The 14,513-nt window shown below is 43.4% G+C and overlaps 1 protein-coding gene across 1 annotated transcript in view; it reads right to left on the minus strand.

Moving 5' to 3' along the window:
- hsd17b4 (hydroxysteroid (17-beta) dehydrogenase 4) overlaps positions 1 to 14,513 on the minus strand; it is a 226,239-nt gene that overhangs the window by 86,704 nt on the left and 125,022 nt on the right. The window contains exons 15-18 of the mRNA XM_070883392.1: positions 11,040 to 11,111; positions 10,340 to 10,443; positions 8,299 to 8,364; positions 2,008 to 2,077 (exon numbers count right to left, since the gene is read on the minus strand). Coding sequence (XP_070739493.1) covers positions 2,008 to 2,077; positions 8,299 to 8,364; positions 10,340 to 10,443; positions 11,040 to 11,111 — 312 coding nt within the window. The remainder of the gene's footprint in view (positions 1 to 2,007; positions 2,078 to 8,298; positions 8,365 to 10,339; positions 10,444 to 11,039; positions 11,112 to 14,513) is intronic.

A 14,513-nucleotide genomic window follows, 5' to 3' on the forward strand; every position in this document is an offset into this window, starting at 1 on the left:
TGTTGGGATATTTTTTAGTGTCCTCTACTGTAAAGACTGATACAAAATATTTGTTCAGAGTTTCTGCCATCTACATGGTCCCCATTACTGATTTCCCAGTCTCATCCTCTAAGGGACCAGCATTTACTTTAGCCACTCTTTTCCTTTTTATATACCTATAGAAACTCTTGCTATCTGTTTTATATTTCGTGCTAGTTTACTTTCATAGTAAATCTTCCCTTTCTTAATCATTTTTTGAGTCATTCTTTGCTAGCTTTTAAAAGCTTCCCAATCTTCTGTCCTCCCACTAGTTTTGACCACTTTGTATGCCCTTGTTTTTAATTGGATACCGTCCTTTATTTCTTTAGTTAGCCACGGATGGCTATCTTTTCTTTTACACCCTTTCCTCCTCACTGGAATATATTTTTCTTGAGAGTTATGAAATATCTCCTTAAATGTACACCACTGTTCATCAACTGTCCTACACTTTAATCTATTTTCCCAGTTCACTTTAGCCAACTCTGCCCTCATACCTTCATAGTCTCCTTTATTTAAGCTTAGTACGCTGGTTTGAGATCCAACTTTCTCGTCGTCCATCTGAATTAGAACTTCAACCATGCTATGCACTCATTCCAAGGGGATCCTTTACTAGGAGATTGTTTATTAATCCTGTATCATTACACAGGACCAGATCTAAGATAGCCTTTCCCTTGGTTGGTTCCGTTACATACTGCTCAAGGAACCCATTCCTTTATGCACTCTTCCTCAAGGCTACCCTGACCAATTTGATTTGTCCAATCAATATGGAGGTTAAAATCACCTATGATTATTGCTGTTCCCTTTTTACAAGCCCCCACTACTACTTGGTTTATACTCCAACCAATAGAGTTGCTACAGTTAGGGGGCCTATAGACTACGCCCACCAGTGACTTTTTACCCTTATTATTCCTTATCTCCACCCAAACTATTTCAACATCCTGATCATTTGAACCAGTATCATTTCTCACTATTGCAGTGACTCCATCCTTTATTAACAGAGCTATCCCACCTTCTTTTCCTTTCTGTCTGTCCTTCCGGATTGTCAAGTAGCCCTGAATGTTTAGTTCCCAGTCTTGGTCACCTTGCAACCATGTCTCTGTTATGGCTACCAGGTCATACCCATTTGTAACTATTTGTGCCGACAGCTTATCTAATTTGTTGCAAATGCTGCGTGCATTCAGATAAAGAGCTTTTAAATGTGTTTTCTTACCATTTGCTCCTGCTATGGCCCTAGTTTCTGATACACTCTAGATCAGCCACATCAACACTGTGGCTACAAGAGCAGGACAATGGATGGATATTCTGCGACTGGTAGCTCACTTCCTGACCCATCAAAGCCTCTCCACCACTTAACTCACCACTTTCCTGCATGGGTGTTGCTACAACAATACTTGAGAAGCTCAACACCACCCAGGAGCGCGCAATTTGCTTAAATCAGTGCCCATGTCATTGGGCTTAATATCTATCCCTCCCTCAAGGTGCACTGTGGCTGAAGTATATAGTATCTCCAAGATGTATTGCAGCAATTCACCAAGTTTACATCAACAGCATCTTCCTTTCCTGTGATCTCTACCACCGAGAAGGACAAGGGTAGAGGGAAAACCATTGCCTCCAAGTTCCACTCCAAGTCACACACCATCCTAGCTTGGACATCTATTACCATTCTTTCAACAACACTGGGTCAGAATCCTGGAATTTCCTTCCCAACACCACTGAGTTTACCATGACCATAGGGACTACAGGGGTTTCAAGGGGAAGACCATCACCATCATCTCATTGCACCTAGTGATGGGCAATAAAAACAGCTTTGCTTGCATCACTCTCATCCCAATATCAAATAAGAACATGAACATGAGGAATCATATTAACCATATCAACTTCGTTTTATCATAATTCTCTACCTCCCAATACACAAATAACAAAATCAGTAAGCAAAACATTTTTTTTGATCAAATATATTTCTCATTTTGATTTAGCATAAAGGATTACCTCCAAAAGCTGCAAAATTTGGATCAATATGCAAAGGGTTCCAGTCTCCATTCAGTCGATACAGAGCAGCCTGTAACAAAGGAAATATAGCCTCACTATAAGTTAAAAGAATAAAGAATGCAATTTGATAATATTCAGAAGAGGAATATATATATATCTACCTACTCAGCAAAATTTTAACACACTTTCGACAATTAACTAAATTTGCAACTCTGTTTAACCAGTTAGCCTGTAACATTTGTTTTAAGTTATGCACAAGCAACCAACAAAATAAAGTGCTATCTAAATAAAGTACATCTATAACTTTTTCCAGTTCTGATGAAAGGACATCGTCCTGAAATGTTGGCCGTGATTTTACAAACCTCAGCGGGTCCGTGGCAGGGGATAAGTCGGTGGCGGGTCCCGATCCCGCTGCTGGCTCCATTCCGGCCTCTGAAATGAATTTCCCAAGACTGGGCTTGTTAAGCCCACCCAGCACGTTGGCTGGCCAATTAAAAGTAGTGGATCTGATGACGTAATTTGATGGCACGTCATCAGCCGATTTCCTTAACTGGACCATGCCCAAATTTAGTTTGACAGTTGTGCAGAGTGTTATACAGCATTGAGGTGCTGCAAAAACTGACGAGCCCTGCATAAGAGGTGCAGGGCTGCATCCAGGCTGTCCCATGACTCCAAACATATGCTGATGGAAGGAGTCACAGCACATAGGAAGAGACTTCCCTAGATGATCAACACAGCCTGGTTGCACATTGCAGAGGAGGGCACAAGCAGGGATGTGTTCAGGAGGACCTGGATACAGTGCCGCAAATGTTTCAATGATCTCAGTAGATCACAAAACATGAGTATAAAGCCACACTCAACTGAAGACATCCTCCATCGTGTTGTGTGGCACTACCACCATGCTAAATGGGATAGATTCAGAACAAATCTAGCAGCTCAAAACTGTGCATCCATGAGGCACTTGTGGGCCATCAGCAGCCGCAGAATTGTATTCCACCACAATCTGTAACATTATGGCCCAGCATATTCCTCACTCTGCCATTACCATCAAGCCAGGGGACCAACCCTGGTTCAATGAAGAGTGTAGAAGAGCATGCCAGGAGCAGCACCAGGCGTACCTAAAAATGAGGTACCAAGCCGGGGAACCTGCAACACAGGACTACATGCATGCTAAGCAGCATGCTATAAACATGCTAAGCGATCCCACAAACAACAGATTAGAATGAAGCTCTGCAGTCCTGCCACATCCAGTCGTGAATGGAGGTGGACAATTAAACAACTAACGGGAGGAGGAGGCTCCATGAATATCACCATCCTCAATAATGGCGGAGTCTAGCACGCAAGAGCAAAAGACAAGGCCTCTTCCTGACGTCCTCACCATCACAGAAGCCAGTCTTCAGCCAATTCGATTCACACCATGCGATAACAAGAAACAGCTGAGCGCACTGGAGACATGAAAAGGCTATGGGCCCCGACAACATCCTGGCTGTCATGCTGAAGGCTTGTGCTCCAGAACTAGCCGCGCCTCAAGCCAAGCTGTTCCAGTACAGCTACAACACTGGCATCTACCCAACAATGTGGAAAACTGCTCAGGCATGTCCTGTCCACAATAAGGTCAAATCCAATCCAGCCAATTACCACCTAATCAGTCGTCTCTCAAACATCAGTAAAGTGATGGAAGGTGTCGTCGAGAGTGCTATCAAGCTGCAGTTGCTCAACAATAACCTGCTCACCGATGCTCAGTTTGGGTTCTGCCAGGACCATTTGGATCCAAACCTCATTACAGCCTTGGTCCAAACATGGACAAAAGAGCTGAATTCCAGAGGCCAACTGAGAATGACTGACCTTAACATCAAGGTAGCATTTGACCGAGTGTGGCATCAAGGAGCCCGACTAAAATTGAAGTCAATGCAAATTAGGGGGAAAACTCTCCCCTGGTTGGAGTCAAACCTAGCACAAAGGAAGATGGTTGTGGTTGTTGGAGGTCAATCATCCCAGCCCCAGAACATTGCTGCAGGAGTCCCTCAGGGCAGTGTCCGAGGCCCAACCATCTTCAGCTATTTCATCAATGACCTTCCCTCCATCATAGGGTCAGAAGTGGTGATGTTTGCTGATGATTGCACAGTGTTCAGTTCAATTCGCAACTCCTCAGAAAATGAAGCAGTCCAATGCCCGCATGCAGCAAGACCTGGACAACATTCAGCCTTGCGCTGATAAGTGGCAAGTAACATTTGTGCCACACAAGTGCCAGGCAATGTCCATTTTCAACAAGCGAGAGTCTGACCACCTCCCCTTAATATTTAAATTCCCCAACATCAACATCCTGGGGGTCACCATTGAGTAGCCACATATATACTGTGGCAACAGGAGGTCAGAGGCTAGGTAATTTGCAGCGGGTGTCTCACCTGACTCCCCAAAGCCTTTCCACCATCCATAAGGTACAAGTCAGGAATGTGATGAAATACTCTCCACTTGCCTGGATGAGTGCAGCTCCGACAACACTTAAGAAGCTCGACACCATCCAGGACAAAGCAGCCCACTTAATTGGCACCCCATCCACCAACGTCAACATTCACTCCCTCCATCATCGGCGCACCGCGGCTGCAGTGTGTACCATCTATGAAATGCACTGCAGCAACTCGCCACGGACAAGGGCAGCAAGCACATAGGAGCACTATCACCTGCAAGTTCCCCTCCAAGTTACACACCATCCTGACTTGGAAATATATCACCATTACTTTATCCTCGCTGGGTCAAAATCCTGGAACTCCCTCCGAACATCACAGAGTACTTGCACCACAAGGACTGCAGCTGTTCAAGAAGGTGACCTTCTCGAGGGCAATTAGGGTTGGGCAATAAATGCTGGCCTTGCCAGTGACGCCCACATCCCAAAACGAATAAAAAAACCTCATCTGTGGCTCTCATCACATCCCCATCAGTCTGCCTTCCCAACCCTATTCCTGCACATCCTTACTCACACCAACTTACCTTGCACTACCTATCCCTCTCTATCTATATTATCACATCCCCATCTCACTAGCCAGCCCTCACTCATCCTAGTGCAATCAAACCAACTAACAATACACAAGGGTAGGCACTTGGATGTTTTATGCAATGTCAATGTAAAGTTTCTGTTAATGTGGTGTCAAACACTGAAACCTTTATTTTCAACACTTTGTATTCTTGGACAGATTTCTGTGCGCCTTTGGGAAATGGTTTAGTGAGTTGTAGTGAATGTTGAGACATAACGGTACCCCCCCACAATGTGGATGAGTATGAAAGCAATGTCTTGGACATTGTCGGGATGCTTTATGGTGTTGGTGTGGGGTGGTGCCAATCTGGTACATCATGTGGCAGCCAGTGTGTACAGTGTCAAATGAAGTAAATGTGGCCATGGTGAGGCCATCCCTGGCCTCCTGGGCAGCAATGTGGTCAGGTGCTGATACCCTGTGTCCTGTGCAGCATCAGTTGATTGCGGAGAAGGTTGGTGGTGTTGTTGGTGCCGCTGGTGTGCCTGGTGATGCTGATGTTGGGGCTGATTGTGGTCGGATTCTGAAGACCAAGGTGAGAGAGTTTCAAGGGCATCATGCTGATGGAATAGATGGAAGGTGAAGTAGAGATGACAAAAGCAATCTGTCAATGATGGGAGAGGTATTGAGGTCAGACTGGATGGAGACTTGTGTAAAGTCTTGCAGCATCCTCAATCTGTAGTGAAAATGCAGTTTAGAGAAGCCAATGGTTAAGGGAACATGCCTCAATCAGCTGGGAGCTTCGACTTGACATTTGAAGCTGTCAACTCATCAGCTGATTCAATGGCCACTGACCTCCCGCCTCAGCTTCACAGACGAAGTCTCGGCACAGCGGGAAACCAGTGGATGACCTGTCAAATCCAAGAATCTGGGGAAAAAAACACTGATAAGTGGCTCTAAACAAGCCACTAATAATTTTAATTGCCTCCCCCGCCACTGCATCTAGTCTGCTCAACACCAACATCCTTGTTTTCAAATCCTTTCATGGCCTCGTCCCTCCCTAGCTCTGTGATCTCCTTCAGCCCCACAACCCCCGGAGATATCTGCGCTCCTCTAATTCTGCCCTCTTCAGCATTCTTGATTATAATCGCTCAACCATTGATGGCCATGCCTTGTGTTGCCTAGGCCCTAGAATTCTGTTGCCTAGGCTCTGGAATTCCCTGCCTAAACCTCTCCACCCCTCTACCTCTCTTTCCTCCTTTAAGATGCACCTTAAAACCTACATCTGCCCTAATTTCTTATGTTACTCGGTGTCAAATTTTTTGTCTTATAATATTCCTGTGAAGCGCTTTGGGATGTTTTACGATGTTAAAGATGCTATATAAATACAAGTTGCTGTTGTTGAACAATATTTTGCCTCGTCTAAGCTTGTATTTGAGCCAAACCTGTACCTTTTAACGTTTATATATTAACTCTATTTTGTTCACGCCAAGGTCAGTTCTTGGAGAGACTCTCCTTTTGATTAACTTCGGCTTTCTTTGCACTTGTAAATTTTTATTTCTAAATTTTTATTTCTAAATTATTTTATTTAACTTCCCAAATATCTCTTGTAATTGATACTTTGTATCTTTGATCCATACTGTACCATGGGAATACTTTAGGTTTATCAACTGTCCATGAATCTGATCTCAATTCCAAGTACAAAATAAAAATTGGATTAAAGGCAATGGGGGAGAAATTCATAATAGCCCAGAAATGGGCGGTAAGTTTATAAAAGTTTGAGATTTAGCACCAGGCGCTAATAAATCACGTTGTACACAAAATTAAGTCACATTGCTCAGAGAAAGGATTGGAGCGCTAAATCAAGCATAATGGCCCAGCTCAGTGACGTTAGACCCAAAGCGCTAAGCAATATCAGGTGCAGTCTAATCGCAAGTCATCATTGCCACAGGTTATTTCCAGTTCTTAGAGGAGGTTCATTGATGCTGCAGAATTTCATTCCAGTGTAGCACTTCACTATATTGAGAGAATAAAAGTGTCACAAATTTTTAGTAGCCACAACGCACTCTGGAGACTAAGCAATCTTTAAACGACTGAATTCAACTGTTGCAAAATGTCAAACTGACAATCAAGCAGTGAAACAGCACTAACCTGACAGGTGCGACTCATTATTCATGATCCCTATAAGTAGCGCCTCTGGAGCCGGCATCCGCCTGCTTGATGTCTCCTCTCCCTGTCGCTGTCCGGGTGAGGCACTAAGGCAGGGGGGCGACAATGAATTTTGCAGATCGGGCACCCAGTGACGTCATAATCTGCCAGGCGCTGAAGTCCCTGGTGCTAACTCATAGCGGCAGCACTACGGGAGGTGCTGGATTTGGCGTGCATCACTGGATTCACCTCGCCGCGGCGCGACTGCCTCAGCACCCCGTTAGCGCCCCCGCCAGGCACTAACTGGAAGCACGAAGGTACCGAATATTTCCCCCAGAGTTATTAAATAGCACACATATTGCAAACCAGGCAGAATTTTGTTTAGTCCAATTAATTCCGAGACAACTTACTTACGAACGTAAAAATTAGGAGCAGAAGTACCCCATACGGCCCCTCAAGCCTGCTCCACCATTCAATATCATGGCTGATCTTTGACCTCAACTCCACTTTCCCGCCTGATCTCCATATCCCTTGATTCCCCTAGAGTCCAAAATTCTATCTATCTCAGCCTTGAAGATACTCAACAATTCAGCATCTACAGCTCTTTAGGGTAGAGAGTTCCAAAGATCCACAACCCTCAGTGAAGAAATTCCTCCTCATCTCAGTCTTACATGGTCAACCCCTTATCCTGAGACGATGGCCCCAAGTTCAAGACTCTCCAGCCAGGGGAAACAACCTCACAGCATCTACCCTGTCAATCCTCCTCAGAATTCCTAACAGAGGAAGTCTGATGACATCCAGGTCACAGAAATAACTTAAAACGGCTTGATCAATCTTCACAGTAACTTATTTACTCTCATCCATTGCAAATGCTTAATCTACATTTTGCAGCATGATAATATTTAGGAAAATTCTTAGACTACTGTATTAAATTGCTCTAGTTGCCCCATATTTGCAAACTGTTCCTAACACAGATCTCCTATTCCCACAATACGATAGGTCAGTAATCATCGCCCGAATTACAAAGGCTATTAATTTATATTTGAACTGGAATGCATAATAGCATTCACCAAAAAAATAAACGAGCATGTCCAATTTCTCCTATTTAGGTTTAATTTTCTATAAAGTAAGCTCACACAAACTGATGCAAGTACATAACAATTGAGCACATTACTTGGTCTACACTTGTTACATCACTCATCATGGCATCTGGGGGTCTGTTGGGAGGATTCATAGTAACCTGGACAAAACAAAAATTATCTTATTAACATTCAAAAAATATAGGCTTATGTATATACATAAAGGATGCTCAACAGTGAACTAATAAGTACATGATTATCACACTATGGAGGAATGAGTAATTCACAAGCATATATAGGAGTGAGTTATATAGATCTTACACCCTCAAATCCTCCTTGAAAAAGTGCAACATCCCCACCGACACTTGGGAATCCTTGGCCCAAGCGCACTCAAAGTGGAGGAGAAACATTCGGGAAGGAGAACATTTTGAGTCTCTTCCTCAGGAACATGTGGAAGCCAAGTACAAACAGTGGAAGGAGCGTACGACAAATCAAGCACCCCACCCACCCGTCCCTGCATCCACCACCTGCGACAGAGACTGCAGATCCCGCACTGGTCTCATCAGTCAGCTTAGAACTCATTTTTAGTGTGGAAGCAAGTCATCCTCGACTCCGGGGGACTGCCTAAGAAGAAGGCGGCCTTGTATTTATATAGCACCTTTAACGTAGTAAAACATCCCAAGGCACTGGACAGGAACAAAATTGACACAAAGCCAAAGATGATGACATCAGACAGTTGGCCAAAATGTCTTTAAAAAGGAATGCAGAAGTGGAGAGGTTTAGGAAGAAAAGTCAAGAGCTTGGAGCATAGACAGCTGAAGACATGTTCGCCAATGATACGGAGAAGGAAGTGGAAGATGCACAAGAGGTCAGAGATGGAGAAATGCAATGTTTTCAGATGATTGTAGGGCTGAAGGAGGTTACAGAAATAGAGAGGGGCAAGGCCAAGGAGGGATTTGAGGCATTATGGACCGAGAGCCAATGTAGGTCAGGCGTGATGGATGAATGGGACGAGGTGCGAGTATACCGGCAGCAGAGTTTTGGATGATCTTAAGTTTTTGGAGGGTGGAAGATGGGATGGAGGCCAGCCAGGAAAGCATTGGAATAGTCACTCTGGAGGTATCAAAAGCATAGAAAAGGTTTTCAGCAGATGACGCAGGGGCGGAGGTGGGCGATATTACTTTGATGGAAGTAGGCTGTCATGGACAAATAGAATGTGGAGGCTGCGAACACTCTGGTTCAGCCTGAGACAGTGGCCAGGAAAAGGATGAAATTTATTCCAATATTTAATCAGAGAAAATAGTGGCTCATCCAGGACTCATGAGATATCTGCGCTCCTCTAATTCTAGCCTCTTGAGCATCCCAGATTTTAATCGCTCCACTATTGGTGGCTGTATCTTGAGCTGCCAAGGCCCTAACCTCTGGAATTACCTTCCTAAACTTCTCCGCCTCTCTTTTCTCCTTTAAAATGTTCCATAAAACCTACGCTTTTAGTAATCTGCCCTAATATCTCCTTATGTGGCTTGGTATCAAATATTGTTTTATAACGCTCCTGTGATGCACCTTGGGACGTTTTACTATGTTAAAAATGCTATATAAATACAAATTATTATTGTTGTTGATGTGGGACAAACAGTCTGACAACAAAGAGTGGGCAGAGTGGTCGAGAGAGGTGGTGGTGGGGTAGAGCTGGGTGTTGTCAGTGCACATGTGGAACTTGACATTACAGCACAAGAGTGCGGTTTCAAATACAATCACAATACGGGATATAAATTCTATTTTACAGATTTTCTGTTTAAATAAAAGAAAAGTGCTTTAATATTGCTCACATCTCTATCTGTGGGGATTTCACCTCACGACTATAGAATGTTATTATTAGAAATTCAATAAGTAAAACATTGCAGTTTAATAACCATGACAAATTAAAAAACCTTTGAATTTACTAATTGTGGTATAAAATATTCTGTGTTCTGAGAGAATGGCCAGTTTTGAACTAAACTACATCTTCATCTTGCTCAGAGGGGAAATATTTGCGTCCTACGAACACATACAATGTTGTGACTTGAATAGTCTGAATTGAAAATGACACAAGTAATCTGAAAAAAATGCCTCAAGAATGTGTTTGTTGACATATACCTTAACTTTATCAGATGTCCTTTTTCCACCAAAGCCTCCGGCCCCCACAACAAATATAGAGAACTGGTTATAGCAGACCAAGTCGCTCTCATTGTAGGTATGAACTGAAAGGGAAGTAGAACTACAGTTAGCTCCAGACAGAGTGTGGGTGAAGTTTATCTGTACCAGTCTTAAGAAAAAAAACTCAACTTTAATGCCAGGTACTTGAGAAAGTTAGCATTTAGTCAGTTGGCTGGATATTTCTCGATACCCACCCAACCAATGTGCCTCCGAAACTCGAATATATGAGGCCAAAAATCCGCAGCCTCCTGCCGTAACTCTGATTCTACATTCAAATTACAGGACTAGGCAGGTATATTGCATGTATGCTTTGAGCGCAAAATTGTGTGTTTAAATAGGAAGCATTTAACAGCATTGCTATAAACAGACTTTATTTTGTACATTTTGAAACATGAGAAGCAATGAGACAAATGGACGATCAATTGTTGAAATTGAGCCCTTCTCAACAGAGCAAAAATTGTTTTGTTCAGATTCAACCTTGGGCCCATCTTGTTATTGCATGTTGCAAAGTGGCAACATTAGAAGCAAACATAAAAGAAAAAAATAACAGCCAAAGATTGAGAGATTGTTTTAAGTAGATAACCATGAAAAATTCACTATGAAACCTTAAGTGAAAAGGTTTACTTGACATGTAACTTACCATCGAGAAGTATAACAGCACCAGATCCTTTATCAAGAACATCTGCAATAGTACCCTCTGATTTCAGTGTCCCTAACAAATATAACAAACATGATTACCCTTAAAAGATTAAGCTTTTTGTTTGTCCAAAACCAGCAAGAGTGGCACTTTAAACCAAATCAATAAAGTCAACTTATGAAATTACATAACTTTTTAATCGAAACACTTCCAGCCAATATTTAACAGATATTTGCATAATTATGTTTCTGCACCGAAATAAAAAAATGCATTTTCTTGTGTTATCTAGTTGAAGCTTTTTTACATATTTTTAAAACGATGCCTGTTATATATGCAGACGATAGTTATACACTCTGCGTAGTCACTGTATAGTTGCATAAGATGGAGACTTGTTACCTGATGTACTAACAATAAGGTTTATACTGTGTATATACTATTTTGCACCACTAGAGGGTGCTTCTGCTGGACATGGGATTGCTTGGCCTCTTCATGGGTGCCATGAGCCACGTCTTCAGTGGATAGCCCTAGTCTCCAAGCAGCTAGCCAGTCTGTTTGGAGGTGCTAAGAGCTGAGGGAAGGTGGACTGGCACAGGGCGAGTCATGACAGCTCCCAGGGAATCTGGCACACACATGAATAGTTGCAGACGAGCTGCATATTATGGCAGTGGAAACATTTCCAGTTCACAAACACTCCTGGGTGATCTGTGGGCGCCTTTACGCCTTGCACCTGTGGGAAACCAAGTTGAGCCACAAGGCTACTCAATGGTCCCAAGTTTGCCCCTCCGGTTAAAACAGCGCACCTACCTGAGGTGCGCTGACTTTGTACATGAAAAACGGCACCGAAAACTTACCTCAGTATTCTCCCTGCTCCTTGGAACGTCGCAGGCCTTGGCGTGGCGCAACACAAGCAGTGGGGGGGGGGGGGGTGGAGCCAGGCCCCGGCGCTCTGCACATGCGTGCTAGAGTGTGCACGCCTGTCCAGTAGCTCCTCGCCCCCAGAATCTCTGCGTGTGCTCTGCAGGCTGTATGGGAGGGGTCCGGAGCACGCCGCCCGTAGCCCTGGCCGATTGGGCTCCCTCATCGACGGCCAGAGTGTGCACAGCTTGCTATAGACTCTGTGCAACAGTACCCAGCTGCTAGTATTTTTCTGCAGTAAAGCTTTGCTGAAGGTAGGACTTCTATTTTTTATTTGTTTATTTATTGATTGATTATGTGATCCTCAATTCTTGTTTGATTTACATTCAAGTTTACTCTTCATTGCTTTCAAAAAGAATTCTGTGGAATAGTTTGGCTGAAACTCTTATTTACAGAACTTGCTATAATGTATTTGCTAGTTTACCACTCCATTTTTAATCTAATTGTTTAGTGCTTTATAAGTCTTGGTGCTAGGTGCAGGTCCTGGTCCTCTCAGCTTCCTTGTATTTTTTAATGTTACTGAATGCTTATTTTTGTGCTTTGTTTAGTGCTTGGTGCTTGGTGCTTTAAATGTACTTCTGCTTCTTTAATGTTGTTGTGAAGGTGTTTAGTGCTTTGCAAGGTCCTCTCACTTCCCTTTCCTCCCCGCTATCTCTGGCTATCTGCGCTGATTTAACTCACCACAAGTGGTCACATACGCTGGCTTAAGTTAATTTGGAGTAACTTTTAGCTATCTAAACTTGCTTAAATGGCCAAAACAGGGGTAAGTGGCTGGTAACGCCCCCGTTTGGAAAAAAAAAAATTAACTAAAAAAAAAACCTAACCAACTCACTTACACTGGAGCAAATTAAATGGGCAGAATTGCGATTTTTAAGATACTCCAAAAAAAATCTAGTTGCTTCAAAAAAAAACGGAGCCACTCCTGGGCAAACTTGGGCCCAGTAACACTGGCTTCATCAGTGGCATCATTTACCTGGGTGATGCATTTGTGGGCAGCTGACTGCAAGATCCTGTAAATGTCTGCTGCAGATCCTTGGAAAGAGCCCAAGGCGAAGAAGTTGAGAACGGTGGTGAGTTTGACAGTTACTCAGAAGGTGTGTCCACCAGGTCCTCTGGGCAGCAGATCTTCTTCCAGCAAGCTACAAATCTCTGATAATCTGGCGCGATAGCCTGAGCCTGCTGAAGCAAGCTCATCCACTGCCTGCATACCCTGCATTGGGGGTATTGCCTCCAGCACACTGCATCCCTGTGCTGATCCCCTATCCTGTGGAGCATCAGATCCATGAGGAGAAGGCTGCTGTTGTTATTGCTGCTGGGGCTCATCTCGTGTCCAAATCGGAGGTCCAAGATGAGATAGCATAAGCCGCACCCATGCTGATCTGAGAAATGCCAGGTAAAGTGGAGATCAGAGGCACAATCCTCCAATGTAGAGAGTGAAACTTGCAATGTGATGCGAGTGGATTCAGAAGTTGCAGAAATCACCTGCAAACTTCTAAAAGCAAAATCTCTGCACAAAATGGTGTCAGCAAGAGCCTTTCTGTTATGCAAGGAAGCAGGTACAAGCAGTCTGTATTTTGTTTTTTCCAGTTGTCACTTAATGACGTACATCAATGGCTACTGAGCTCCCACCTCCCCTTCACAGACGAGCTTCCCAAGGTTCCTGAATCCTGTGCGCAGTTAAAGTTGAAACCTCACGTTAAAGGCTGTTAAGGGTCTCTAAAACAAGCAGTTAAGTAACTCAATGAGGTCGCCCGCCTCTCCCGAGTGGGTCCATGGCGCACTTCAAAACACACCCCAGTTAAACCTGGAAGTCGGCGGACTCCTGATGCACTGTCAATTTCAGCCATTTTAACCACTGACCCGCTTTCAAACCCTCACTCTCTGCAATGTGAAAATTACGACTGTGGTTGCAAAATGACCAAGGTTGGGAACTAAATATTCTAGGGTACTTGACGTTTTGAAAAAACAGGCAGAATGGAAATGGGGAGGGAGGGGGTTGTCCTGATAATAAAGGGTAACACAAAGACAGTACTGAGAAAGGATCCTGGCTCAGAAGATCAGGAAGTAGAATCAGTATGGGTGGAGATAAGAACAAAGGTTGTCTCGAGAACGAGTTCATGGAATGCATTTGAGACAGTTTCCTAGAACAACATGTCATGGAACCAACCAGGGAACAGGCTATTTTAGATCTTATATTGTGTAATGAGACAGGGTTAATTAATAATCTCATAGAAAAGGATCATCTGGGAAAGAGTGATCATAATATGATATAATTGCACATTGGGTTTGAGAGTGACATAGTTAAGTCCAAAAGTAGAGTCTTAAAACTTAAATGAAGCCAATTATATAGGGGTGAGTTGGCTAAGATAAATTAGGAAATTAGATTAAAAGGTATGACAGCAGATAAGCAGTGGCATTTAAAGAAATATACATTCTATTGAGAAATAAAAACTCCATGGGAAAAGGGATCCATCCGTGGCTAAGTATTATTAAGGATAGTAGTAGATTAAAAGAGGCTTATAATCTTGCAAAGAATAAGTTTATTAGAGTTTTTTGAGGATG

The sequence above is a fragment of the Pristiophorus japonicus genome, chromosome 1 (genome assembly GCF_044704955.1).
Source record: "Pristiophorus japonicus isolate sPriJap1 chromosome 1, sPriJap1.hap1, whole genome shotgun sequence".
Lineage (NCBI taxonomy): Eukaryota > Metazoa > Chordata > Chondrichthyes > Pristiophoridae > Pristiophorus > Pristiophorus japonicus.